The following is a 12,437-nucleotide window of genomic DNA, read 5'->3' on the forward strand; positions in this document are numbered from 1 at the left end:
GTCTGAGAATGCTAATTAAGACTGAATTTTGAAGCCCAAATGGAAATTTTGAGTGAATTTCCTTGAAATATGGCCGAGGGTTTCGTCTAAGCTTGCTTGGGATTGAAGAGTTTTCATTCTCCAACACCTATATGTTGCAAATCTGATCACAAAGCTGTTATTTTTCAAATGAAAGATAAAAAATGATAAAAAGAATGATGAAGAATGATCTCCAAATGCCTTTTTTAAAGGCTCTGAACCCTAGGTCGTCACTTTTAGGATTTCCATATTTTCAACTTATTATTTTTAATAAAATCTATGCATTTCTTTAAAAATTGACCCCTTAGGCATTATATTTTACTATTATAATGTTTTCCCCTTTTTATTACAAATTCTATGCTTCAAATGCCTATGAAAAAGGGGGCCAACTTATTATAAGTTATTTTATTATAAAGTTATTATAATATCACTTTAATATAATTTATTTAAATCCATAACTTAGGAAATATTAAAATATTTTCTTATTTATTCATAAAATGCAATCCGAGACTCAGATCTGAATTCCGTTTAAAGCACCGTGGTCACCAATGTCACCCAAGTCCTACAGGCTAACTAAAGGTTCCCCCTAAAAAATAGGAACCTCAATCCAAACTCCAGAAACTGCCCAAAAGGCTCATGCTCTACTTTGTGGTCCCCCGGGTGGTCATCCAATCAAATGCCAATTCTCCTTAAAAAATAGGAGACTTCCCTAAAAAGTAGGAACTACCATGTAGATGCTCAAAATGGCTAATAGAGCCCTTGCAAAGCTCTATGCCCCTTAGAGCGAGTCTCCTGACCATCTGGTTGACCTACGAGAACTTAAGTGATAGGTCAACCCTCTTCTCATCTCCTGTCGCCTAGAAAGGGGACATTACACCCAATCCTGACAATTCGGCCTAATTTTTTAGCTACAGGTTTTAATTCACTTTCTCTTCTTAGATCTCTATCTATAGCATTGTGAGAAGTCTAGAACATTCTATTATTATTGTTTTGGTTCAATTCCTCATCATTTTCCCTAGATCCAATTTAACAATTCAAATCCAATTTCAACTTTCTAAAAGAGGAAACAACAAATACGTAAATGCAATCAACATGTCAGCCCTCTTCTCTAATTGAATTGTGGCCAGATCTATTGGATTTACATCTTTTAAATGTGAGATTGATCTAGTGAAATTGGTGGTTTTACTATCCTAATTGGTGAAACCCTAATCCCAACCACCCTTACGCTATAAAACCTTATACATCTCTTCAAGTTCATTTATTTTGTGACACTATTATAGAGAGATCTCCTTGTATAATGCAAACTAGTTTGCAATCCCACATAGAAAAACAATGAAAAATAGTGTCAACATATTTATTTTGATTTAACCATATATTTTCATTAATTTGATCCCTACGTATTTCAATACCCACAATCTATTTTACAACCCTTAAATATTCATATCAAATGTACTAGATAATTGATAGTTAAGTTTCCCATTCATCCCCTTATCATTTCTAGTAAATGACACATATCAATGTATAGGACAATGATTGGTAGTTGATCATCAATTAAATTAAAATAAACTTGGTGATCAACTTCACTTCTAATAATCTTGTGATTCAATTTGAAAGCAGAAAAAAATTGCTTCAACTTGCAAACCAAATGTTGTTATCCCTTTACCACAAAATTGTCAAGTTGTTTCACGAATATTTCCTTATCAATATCCCCATTTATAAATTCTATTTGTATATCCATTTGTTCCACCTCTAATTAAACTTAGTAGAAATAGCTAAAATAAATCTACTAGAGGTTAATTTATTCACAAAGGAAAATATCTCACCTAAATCCACACCCTCTACCTAGAAGTAACACTAAGCCACTAAATGAGCTTTGTATTGCTCCAACTTGCCATCTACAATTTCTTTTTAAATATCCATTTACATCCAATATATTTCCTCCCCTTAGATAGCTCATCAAGGTCCACGTGTCACATTTTTCTAAAGTCTATTATTTCATCATTCATGGCCTCTAACCAAGAATCGTTCTCATCTAAAGACAACGCTTCCTTCAAAGATCTAGGTTCATTGTTAGTACATGATAAAACAAATACACAACTATAATCAAAATTGTGAAGCAATATTTTTACTAGGAATATAGCACCTCGATGAAACTTGGTCTCCCTCTTTTACCTCTTTCAATAATAATCCTTAGCTTTAATTAAATGATCATATACTCCTCTAGGATTAATTAAACTTAATGCTTGTGGGACTTCAAAAAAAATCTTGGAAATGTTGCCATGAGAGGTGTTTGTTGCAACTTTTTAATGGAAGGATTAAGTTCTAATTTGTTAGTAGTCTTGGTGTTAGTTCCAATAAAGGCTATGGACATTCACCAAACACTTTTGAAAGCTAAATTAAAGCATTTTACCAATACTATTCTAGAATCTAACTCTAAAATCTTAGTTGACCATTTCAAATGGAAATCCTCTTTGCACTTTCAACAATAATGGCTAAATGAATATAAGAAAAGATATCAACGTCCTTATTTGTGGTTTCAATATTAAGGAGAATCATACTAGAAGGCAAGGGAATTTGGGTAATTTTTTGGCTAATCAACTAACAACTGAAATGACATCGAGATTGACATTGAAGATAATCAAGATTCCACCACCTAGGACTGGAGCAAAGATTTTAGCATTCTTGCAAATGCTAACTATCATGCCTCTAGGGATTCTTGATTTCCGTTGGTGTGTTGAGATGTTGGTCCTTATAACATTCTCTTGCTTGTCCAATGATTTAACACAAAAGAAAATATTATTTCTAATACTCAAAGCATATACAATCTTGAAGGGAACAAGTGCTCATACACTATCTGTGGAGTTTGGAGAGTCCCTCCTCTCTTGCTGATTGTCTATTTTCAATTTTATCTAGACGTTTTGAAAAGAAAATGCCATTAGTCTTCTTAAGACTGACAAACCTACTTTCTAATATATTATTATTTAATATTTTTTTTAAACTTTATGTAAAAAAAAGGCAAATTACATTGTGAAATTGAATTAATCCTGTAAACACCCCTAGCTCTTGCCTCATTGTAATTACCCCAAGGGATATGGAGAAAAATATCATTAATCAAATCTGCTTAAGATTCATAGAGCTGACATTGATAAGAACTTGAAGATGGCTTAGGATGTGATTCTTGGTCCCTTAAACTGCTGGTTTCATGGACGCCATTAAAATTCCTTTAATTCAATTCAATTAGGGAAAATGATCCTTCTTCGAATCTTCAGTGGCTAGTTTGTTTGGTCCAAGTCCACTCTCTCCATAATCGTTTTCTGCTCCTCCTTAATTTCTACATTCCGGCTCACATTCTGCTCTCCGTACTCTTATTTCTACATTTAGACGCAAGAACCGTTTTTAGCTTGAGCCTATGACACATGGAAATAATACTACTGATGTAGCAATATGTTGTGTGATCCTAACCACCACCACTGTGTAAACAAGAGCTTGAAATCCTCAATAAGAGACTTTGAATTGAAGGACGTGTATGAAAAATAAATTTAATTTTTTAGATGCCTTTTTCAGTAATTCCCTTTCCATTCTCATGTGTGGTTAATGAGACAAACATATTTTGGATATTTCATGACAAGTTCAAATACTCTCTTGTCTAATTAGTACCATCTATAGCAGTTCAAGAAAATACCCTCTATTACCAGAAACTTGTGCAAATTTGGTGTTTGCTGGTAAAAACCAAAGTAATAGTGAAGAAACGATAAACATACTACCAAACAAATAGTTAAAAAATTACTCAGTAGACTAGAAATAGCTAGGCAATAAAACAATTCTTAGATGTTTGCCAATATATAAAACACTTTTTTGTTTCCAGGTATCTCAAATCTTAGTCTCAAATTTTTAACATAAATTGTGTCACAATTTTAAATTTAAAAATTTAAATATCTTTGCAGAACACTTCAACATAGAGACTCCAAATTATACAGAAGCAAATCTTGCAGTATACAGCTTTGAAATGTTGCATATGCCATTTAGGTGAAAATGTAGTCAGCATTTTACAGAACACTTTCATCTTTGAAAGTATATTGACCAGAAATTGGCCAATAAACAACTGTTTTGAAAATCAGTTCGGTTAACCAGCCAAGCACATCAAAGGGAATTGTGCAAGTGTCATATTATGGTGCGCTGAAATAATATTTAATATATATATATATATATATATATATATATATATATATACAAAATGACTTAAATTCAAGAACATAGAATTACCCTATCTCTGGAGCGATTTTTGTGCCAGATGAGCCAAAAAATGAGATTTTGCTCCACTGCTGTATTTGATAAATTCTTTCTCTGCACGCCTTAGATGTTGCCTCATGTTCTTTGCTCTTTTAGCAGCTAGGCGCTCATCTCTTTCCACAAAAGCAAGCCTAAATAGCTCAGACTTTGGTATTATATTGGGCTCAAATTTTGCATTTTCCTTCAATGTTTTAAGCTTGGGAGCTGCATAAACTGCCCATGCGTTTGGGTCTATATCTTCAACAACCAGTGCATCCAATACAATACCTGGAAGGGCTTCCCTAGGAACCGGTACTCCTCTATAACGAGGTGTAGGTGGGTTAACACTGATTTGAGGACACTCCACTGCAAGGTAATACCTTGAATTCTCATCAATGGAAAACTGGAGAGACAAATTTACAGAACATGTTCAGTATAAGCTTCAGTTCAACATGCAGCACCTAATTTCTAGTGTTTCTCACAAATAAAATAAATAAACTGAAGACTACAAACATATTTTATTCTATATCAATGAAGTCAATTAATTATCAGATTACACATCCCAGGTCAAACAAAATACATCACCCATGTTAGCCAGCGAAGTGTGTGAGGACTGTTAGTAATGTCCTTACTGTCCAGCTCTTCCCAGCTATCCTCCTCAAACTCATTCAACTTTGGCTTCAAGAAATCTAAACACCTCCGTGCAGCTTGATTGCTTAGAGGTGTGTCCCTACATGGACAAATACCATAAATTGCAAGATATTGACGAGACAATTATTTGTCAAGAAGGTTTTCAGTTTTTGAGAATTTTATATCAAATTATGGCCTTATGAATGTCAAAATCAATCTATCCACCAGATTTATTAACTCTCTTATATTTGTAAAGAAATTTATATGATCCATATCATTTGTTGGCTTGTAGCCAATTTTCCAAAATGGTTCTTCAATCGGTATACTTGCTTAAATGACTTTTACTCACATGCTATTGACACTGTCAGAAGTTTCTCACTATCAAAGTGATTACTTAGACCGTCAAAGAAATTTGTTTATGAACCAGCAGGAAACAAACTTAGAACATAAACAGAGATCCATTATCTATTAAAAATGTGCCTGCTTAAAAACCAGAACAAGAGGGTTCATCTGATGGGAAGAGGTTTAATTCACGAACAGTAACAAGCTAATATTTAACTAGAAACGGACATTATTCATCACTGAGGATTGATCCCAGAAAACCCTTGTTTATTTCTCAATCAAATAAAAGGCTGAAATTAAGAAAAAATAAATAATTTTAAATAAAACATATGACAAAAAATGCTTCTAAAGCTCTCAAAAATTCCAAATTTACCAGAAAAAGTAGGAAGAAGAAACTATACTAGCAGATAAATGCTACTTCTCTTCCAATACATTTCCAGTCAAGCTCTTAAATTTGAAATTATTATTATTACAAATGTATATGTTTCTTAGGTTTTTTAGTTACAATGAATGGCCATAAAGGCAATGGATATCTAGACAAGTTCTGTAGTTCTTCACTTTTTCTTACAATGAATGGCCATAAAGGCAATGGTACGGCTAGGGCAGAAAATCGATTTGCAATTATAAAATTAAAGACTCCAAGATAAGCGCTAAAAACTTATAGGAATGATTGCCTAGAGCATAGAGAAATAACGAGCCAATACCCAGAACCGATAGAAGGCCACGCAGAGACTTGTGAGCAAAACACACCTACAACACACTGAAAATCAGCAACCTGAAACTCACACATATCACTCCAAAATCAGAAAATTTCGAACACAAACTTCGCAATGAATTCCATCTATTCTCCTAAGTGAAGAACAGTCCCAAGTCTCAACTACTCACTATCTTTCAAGCGAGAAGCCAAGCATTCAATCTAGGAGGAGACAATCCTTGAAACATTCAATCAGTATTCCAACAGCACTTCATTATAATATTCATGGATACCCAAAATGAGAGCCTAAGGCCTTTACTTATAATTTTCTCTCCAAATCGAACTTCCTTTCCCTCCAATATGAAATTAAACACTTACATTCAAATTTCTTTTAATTTGCCTTTCATTTCATTTCATTCCATCTCCTTCCCAAATTGCCCAAGTGCATAGACAAGTGACTTTATTAAAATTGCCAGTAATATAATAAGTGAGCGCTCAATATAAACTTAGGGAAATGACTTTTAAATGTTTTATTTAGCAACAATGTATTTCTCCCTTAAGCAAATATCAAATATACTATAAAGTCATAATCCCTTTTAATGAAAAATACCTCCATGGGTGTTCAAACTTAGGCTATAAGTTGATAAATTAAATATCAAATTGACCCCCTTTATGTCATACACCATTTACGCCTAGGCCAAGGGGAAATTAATAAAGTATTAAAAAATACTTTAATTGTCATATACCGAATACTGCTCAAAATAATCTAAGGCTGGAATCCTGAAAACTACACTGCTTGCCATAGCTTCTAAACTAGACCACAGCAACCTACCAAAAATAGCATTGCCAAAAATAGTACTTATTATAAATAGCACACTGCTAAAAATAGTGTGTGTTTCCAAAGTGATTTTTACCACATTTTGAGCAGTCGTCGCAACTTACTAAACATAGTAACTCTGGAAAAAGTCTTTAGATTCATTTGCATGTTAACACTATCACGAAGCTCTCTGAAAACCCAAAAAATCCCCCAAAAATAAGCTGCTCTCACCTCCACTTACTAAAAATAGTAAGTTTGCCAAACTCCGCTGCTTGCTATGTATGTACCATCATTGCGAAGCTTTCTGAAAACCCAAAAGGAATCCAGAACCCAAACTCACAAACTCCAACATGCAGGCCACCAAAAATGCCGAAACATCCTCCTAGAAAATAGGAAACCCTAATTCTTCCTCTGACTGACCAACGGGTCTCAGAATTAGCCAACAAACCCCAAAACAAACTAGAGCAAAAAATAGGACATTACAATTTACCTTCCTCTTTGATATATAAGTTGCTGGCCGCAACACCTCTTCTAAACCCTTGCTGAAGCAAATAACTATTCAATCTGTCATACCAAGCACGAAGTGCTTGTTTGAGGCCATAGATTGTCTTTTTCAACTCGCACACATAATCCTGATTCTTTGATAAAATAAAACCATTAGGTTGTTCTACATATACCTTTTCATTTAAATCACCATTCAAAAAGGCAGATTTAACATCCATATGAAAAAATTTAAAACCTTTAAAAGAAGCAAAAGCTAAAACCATTCTAATAGCCTCTAATTTAGCAACTAGTGCAAAGGTTTCATCAGAATCTATACCTTCAACCTGAGCATAACACTTACACACTAACCTTGCCTTGTTTCTCACCACTTGGTCATCCTCATTCAATTTGTTTCTGAAGACCCACTTTGTGCCAATCATGTTCTTGTCCTTAGGCCTTGGGACAAGTTCCCAAGTTTCACTCTTATGGATCTGATCTAACTCTTCTTTCATAGTCGCAACCCAAGGTTTGTCTTCTACAACCTCTTCAAAAGTCTTTGGTTCAATCAAGGACAATAGTGAAATATCATCATCCTCATAGTAATTTACTTTTCTTCTTGATGCTCTAGGTCTATCCTCTTGCTTAATCTGATTAATAGGATGGTTCTTCTCAACAAATCTTGATGTGGACTTGAGGGAAGTTTTGATTGTAGTTGTGTTTTTGTCATGTGAAGTTGTAGGACCAACTGATGCATCTGCTGTACTACTGATTGTCTGTTGTTCCACCCTCAAAATGAACACCAACACCTTTATTTTGATTGTTATTAGGAGTGTTTCCAGCATTGTTGCTTGCTGTTCCAACTTGTCGATTGGTAGGAATTTGTTGACCAACACTTTCAGCTTCATCACCTTGCAAGCTATCATCACAACTTTGCAATCTCTTAGAGGAATCAACAATCTCATGAATTTTCACATTAGTGCTTTCAACTATCTTATGCAACCTCTTATTAAAACATTTATATGATTTACTTTTTGAGGAATATCCTAGTAAAAAACCTCCATCTGCTCTAGGATCAAATTTGCCTAAATTATCCTCATCTCTCTGAATAAAACAAGGGCTGCCAAAAATCTTAAAATACTAAACAGTCGTTGCCCTACCATTCCATAATTCATACGATGACTTGTTCTAAATATAGATAGCTGTATGAATTGCTTTTTTCCAAAAACAATCACTTACCTTAGATTCATTTATCATGCTTGTAGCCATCTCCTAATCTGATCTGTTCTTTCTCTCAACCACCCCATTTTATTGAGGTGTCCTAGCAGCTGAAAATTGTCTCTTAATGCTATACTTCTCACAAAAACTCACAAACTCATTAGAGGTAAACTCACCTCCATTGTCTGATCGCAAGCGTTTGATTTTCAATCCCTTCTCATTTTCAACCAAAGCTTTAAAAGATTTGAACTTCTCCAAGGCTTCTGATTTTTCCTTCAAAAAGGTCACCCAAGTCATACTTGAGTAGTCATCAATTAATAACATAAAGTATCTCTCACCTTGCATGCTTGTAGTCCTTGTTGGTCCGCACAAATTAATATGAACCAGCTCTAGAGGCATTGTGCTCGAGTACTCCTTTGCCTTAAAACTCCTACGAGTTTGTTTACCCAATTCACATTCTTTGCACACTACGTTAGATAGTTTAGTGAGTTTTGGCAAGTCTCTCACCACTTCCATCTTGCTGATTTGAACAAGGCTATCAAAATTTATATGACCAAGTCTCCTGTGTCACAACCAAGATTCATCAAGTCACTGAACCAACAAGTTTCACTTTTAGTATCATCAAGAATGTATAAGTTATTTGCTACTCTAGTTGCTTCAGCAATATGAGTACCATCTTTATTAATCTTGTACCAGTTAGAACTAAAAGTTAGACTATCAACTTGATCACACAATTGACTGACACTAAGTAGATTATGTTTCGAGCCTTTTACAAACAACACATTTTCAACTTTAGTCTCACCATCACTCAACATGAGCGTACCTTCACCATCAACTCTAGCAAATGCATTTCCACCAAATCTTACCTTACCACCATTTATTTTCTTGAGTTAATAACTTACTCTCATCTCCAGTCATGTGTTTGGAGCAACCGCTATTCACATACCAAATATCTTTCTCATTATATGCAAGAAGAGCTGTTTGCACAATCAAAGACTTAGTTTTAGTCTCTTTCTCTTTCCTCCTCCAAAGTTTGGTATCCCTTGCATTGTTCTTAACATTCTTCTTTGGAAAATTTACCCTGTCATTCTTACAAAATCTTGCACTGTGCCCAATGTTATTACATTTATAGCAAACATAATTATAATCTCTCAGAGGAGCAAAAGAGTTCTTGTTTGCAAAACTGAAATTATTTCTATAAGACATCCTACAATTTGCTGTCTTGTGTCCAAAATAGTTACAAGCAAAACAGTAACCATGAAACAATGAATAATTAAACTTGGTTAAGTGTGTTTGTCTAGCATTGAAAAGTTGTCTGAAAGCATTATTTCTGGTTTTTGAAGATGAAAACCTTGAGCTTTCACCATTAGAAGTTTGTTGTTCTACCTTCAAGCTTTGACCCTTTTCAAGGCCAACTCCACCCTTGTCAAATGACTGTTTTTGAGAAGCTAACAAATTATCCAACGAAAGTGAACCTTTCTAATTTATCTCTTCTTGGTTCAGTAGTGTAGATGATTTCTCTATCTTCCTAAGAGAAGCAATTTCAACTTCAAGTTTTTTACAACTCTTAGCCTTGACATCAATCTGATTTTTCAATTCATCTTTAAGTTTCCTAGCCCCATCAATCTGAAATTTCAAATCATTTATTTGTTTCTCTGCATCTTCAAGAGCTTGTGATTTTCGACTTTTTCTTCAATTAAGCACTTCAGATTTAGGTTTTTCTTCTTAAGACTTTTGATTTTTCTAAGCGCACTTAACAACTCTTGTTCAAGGTCCACTTCTCCATCTTCATCAAAGACATCTTCATCTTCTTGATTTTCAGAGTGAGATTCTTCTAAAGCCATGGACAGGATCTCATCACTCAACGATTCTTCATCACTTCCTTCAAGCGAATCACTTTCCTTCTTTAAATATAGACTATTCTTAGATCTCCAAGTCTTCTTGTCATTTCCTTTATACTTCTTTTTGTTAAACTTAGGCTTCTTTTCATTGCTGCTATCATCATTGTCCTCGTATGGACATTTAGCTGCAAAATGTCCACATTTGCCACAATTAAAACATCTGAGAAAGGTCTTCTTGTTTTTGCTAAAGTCCTTCTTTGATCTTCTAGTGAACATAGCTTATTCTGAATCAACATCATCATACAAACTATCAATTGAGGCTTGCTCCACTTGTTTGCCTTTCTTCGAAGCTTTGAAGGCGGTCTCTCTTTTTGAAGGTTCAAGATTTGTTCTCATCTCATATGCGGTCAGTATACCATGGAGCTTGTCAATGGTCATTTGATCAAGATCAGCCATCTCTTCAACTGCAAAAATCTTTGCATCAAACCTTAAAGGTAAAGACCTTCAAATTTTCTCTATAACAACTTTATCATCAACTATTTCTCCTAAACCTTTGAGAGAATTAACCACTTCATCAACCCTTAGTATGCTGCAACATTCTCATCTTTCATTTTTCAGACTTTTGAACTGCATTCTATGAGTTTGAAGCTTGACTTTTTTCACTTTTTCATCTCCTTCGTATGCATTTTTAAGCTTATCCCACATAGCTTGAGCACTGTCACAGTGAATAACTTTTACAAACTTAGATTCTGACAATCCACACAAGATAGCATTCATAGCCTTTGCATTGCTTTCAAAGGCTCTCTTTTCATCAGCAGTAGATGGATAATTCTGAGGTGTGTAGCTTGACACAGCGTTGTTCCACACATCAAATCCAATAGACATCAAATATGGTCTCATCCCAACACACCAAAAGGCATAGTTTGATCCATTGAATAGGGGAGCTCTGTTCGTGGCAAGACCTTCCAGAGCATTCATCTTCTAGCACCAACAAGATCAACCCTCTAGATTTAAAGCGTTAATAGAAGGTACTAGCTCTAATACCAATCGAAAGACACACAACTAATACTGAGAGGGGGGGCGCGGGGGTGAATCAATATTAGAGATTTTGCCAACTTTAAATTTTTTTGAAAAATACTTAAAACTGATGTATAGCAATGGAAGCAAAACATAAGAACCATAACACAAAAAATTCTTGTGGAAAACCCTTACAAGTAAAAAACCACGACATAAAAAGGTTCTATTAAAAATTTGAGCACCAACTCTTTCTCAAATACAAACAATAATAGTGAAGCACCTGTTGTCATTTTACGACCACCATTGTCCATCATAGAGAACTGATCAGAGATATGTTCCATGAACTAGCATTGCCCAGTTGATCAAGGAAAGAACCAATGGAATTATGAGATGTGAAGTGTTGTCTTCTCAGGAGGCAAGTTCCATGCCTTTGCCTTCTTTGACCCCGGAATCTCCGAATCCTGAAATTCCCAAGTTCCATGCATTTGCCTTCTTTGAACCCCGAAATATCAGAATTCCAAAATTTCCAAGTTCCAAGCCTTTTCCTTCTTTGACCTCAGAATCCTGAAATTCCCAAGTTCCATGCCTTTGCCTTCTTTGACCCCGAAAATCCCAAAATTCCCAAGTTCCATGCATTTGCCTTCTTTGACTCCGGAATCCCAAAATTCAAAAGTTCCAAGCCTTTTCCTTCTTTGACCCCGAAATCCCGAAATTCCCAAGTTCCATACCTTTACCTTCTTTGACCCCGGAATCTTAAAATTTCCAACTTCCATGACTTTGCCTTCTTTGACCTTGGAAACCGGAAATTCCCAAGTGCCATGCCTTTGCCTTCTTTGAACCCCAAAATCCTAGAATCTAGAAATTCCCAAGTTCCAAGTCTTTTCCTTCTTTGAGCCCTGAATCCTAGAATCCTGAAATTCCCAAGTTCCATGCCTTTGCCTTCTTTAACCCTGGAATCCTGGAACCCCGAAAAACCCAAGTTTCCCAAATCTTCCAACTCTAGAAACCCAAGTTTCCCAAGTCTTCCAAACCTCAAGAACACAAGTTTCCCAAGTCTTCCAACTCCGGAAACCCAAGGTTTCCAAGTCTTCCAAACCCAAGTTTCCCAAGT

At 35.1% G+C, this 12,437-nt stretch overlaps 1 protein-coding gene across 1 annotated transcript in view; it reads right to left on the reverse strand.

Annotated features, from left to right (window-relative positions):
* Window positions 1-4,018: 4,018 nt before the first annotated feature.
* The window catches only part of LOC131856026 (uncharacterized), a 107,996-nt gene continuing 99,577 nt past the window's right edge, over window positions 4,019-12,437 (reverse strand). The window contains exons 4-5 of the mRNA XM_059207096.1: window positions 4,873-5,017; window positions 4,019-4,690 (exon numbers count right to left, since the gene is read on the reverse strand). Of these exons, the coding sequence (XP_059063079.1) occupies window positions 4,283-4,690; window positions 4,873-5,017 (553 nt within the window). The 3' untranslated portion in view covers window positions 4,019-4,282. The remainder of the gene's footprint in view (window positions 4,691-4,872; window positions 5,018-12,437) is intronic.

The sequence above is a fragment of the Cryptomeria japonica genome, chromosome 6, assembly GCF_030272615.1.
Source record: "Cryptomeria japonica chromosome 6, Sugi_1.0, whole genome shotgun sequence".
Taxonomy (NCBI): domain Eukaryota; kingdom Viridiplantae; phylum Streptophyta; class Pinopsida; order Cupressales; family Cupressaceae; genus Cryptomeria; species Cryptomeria japonica.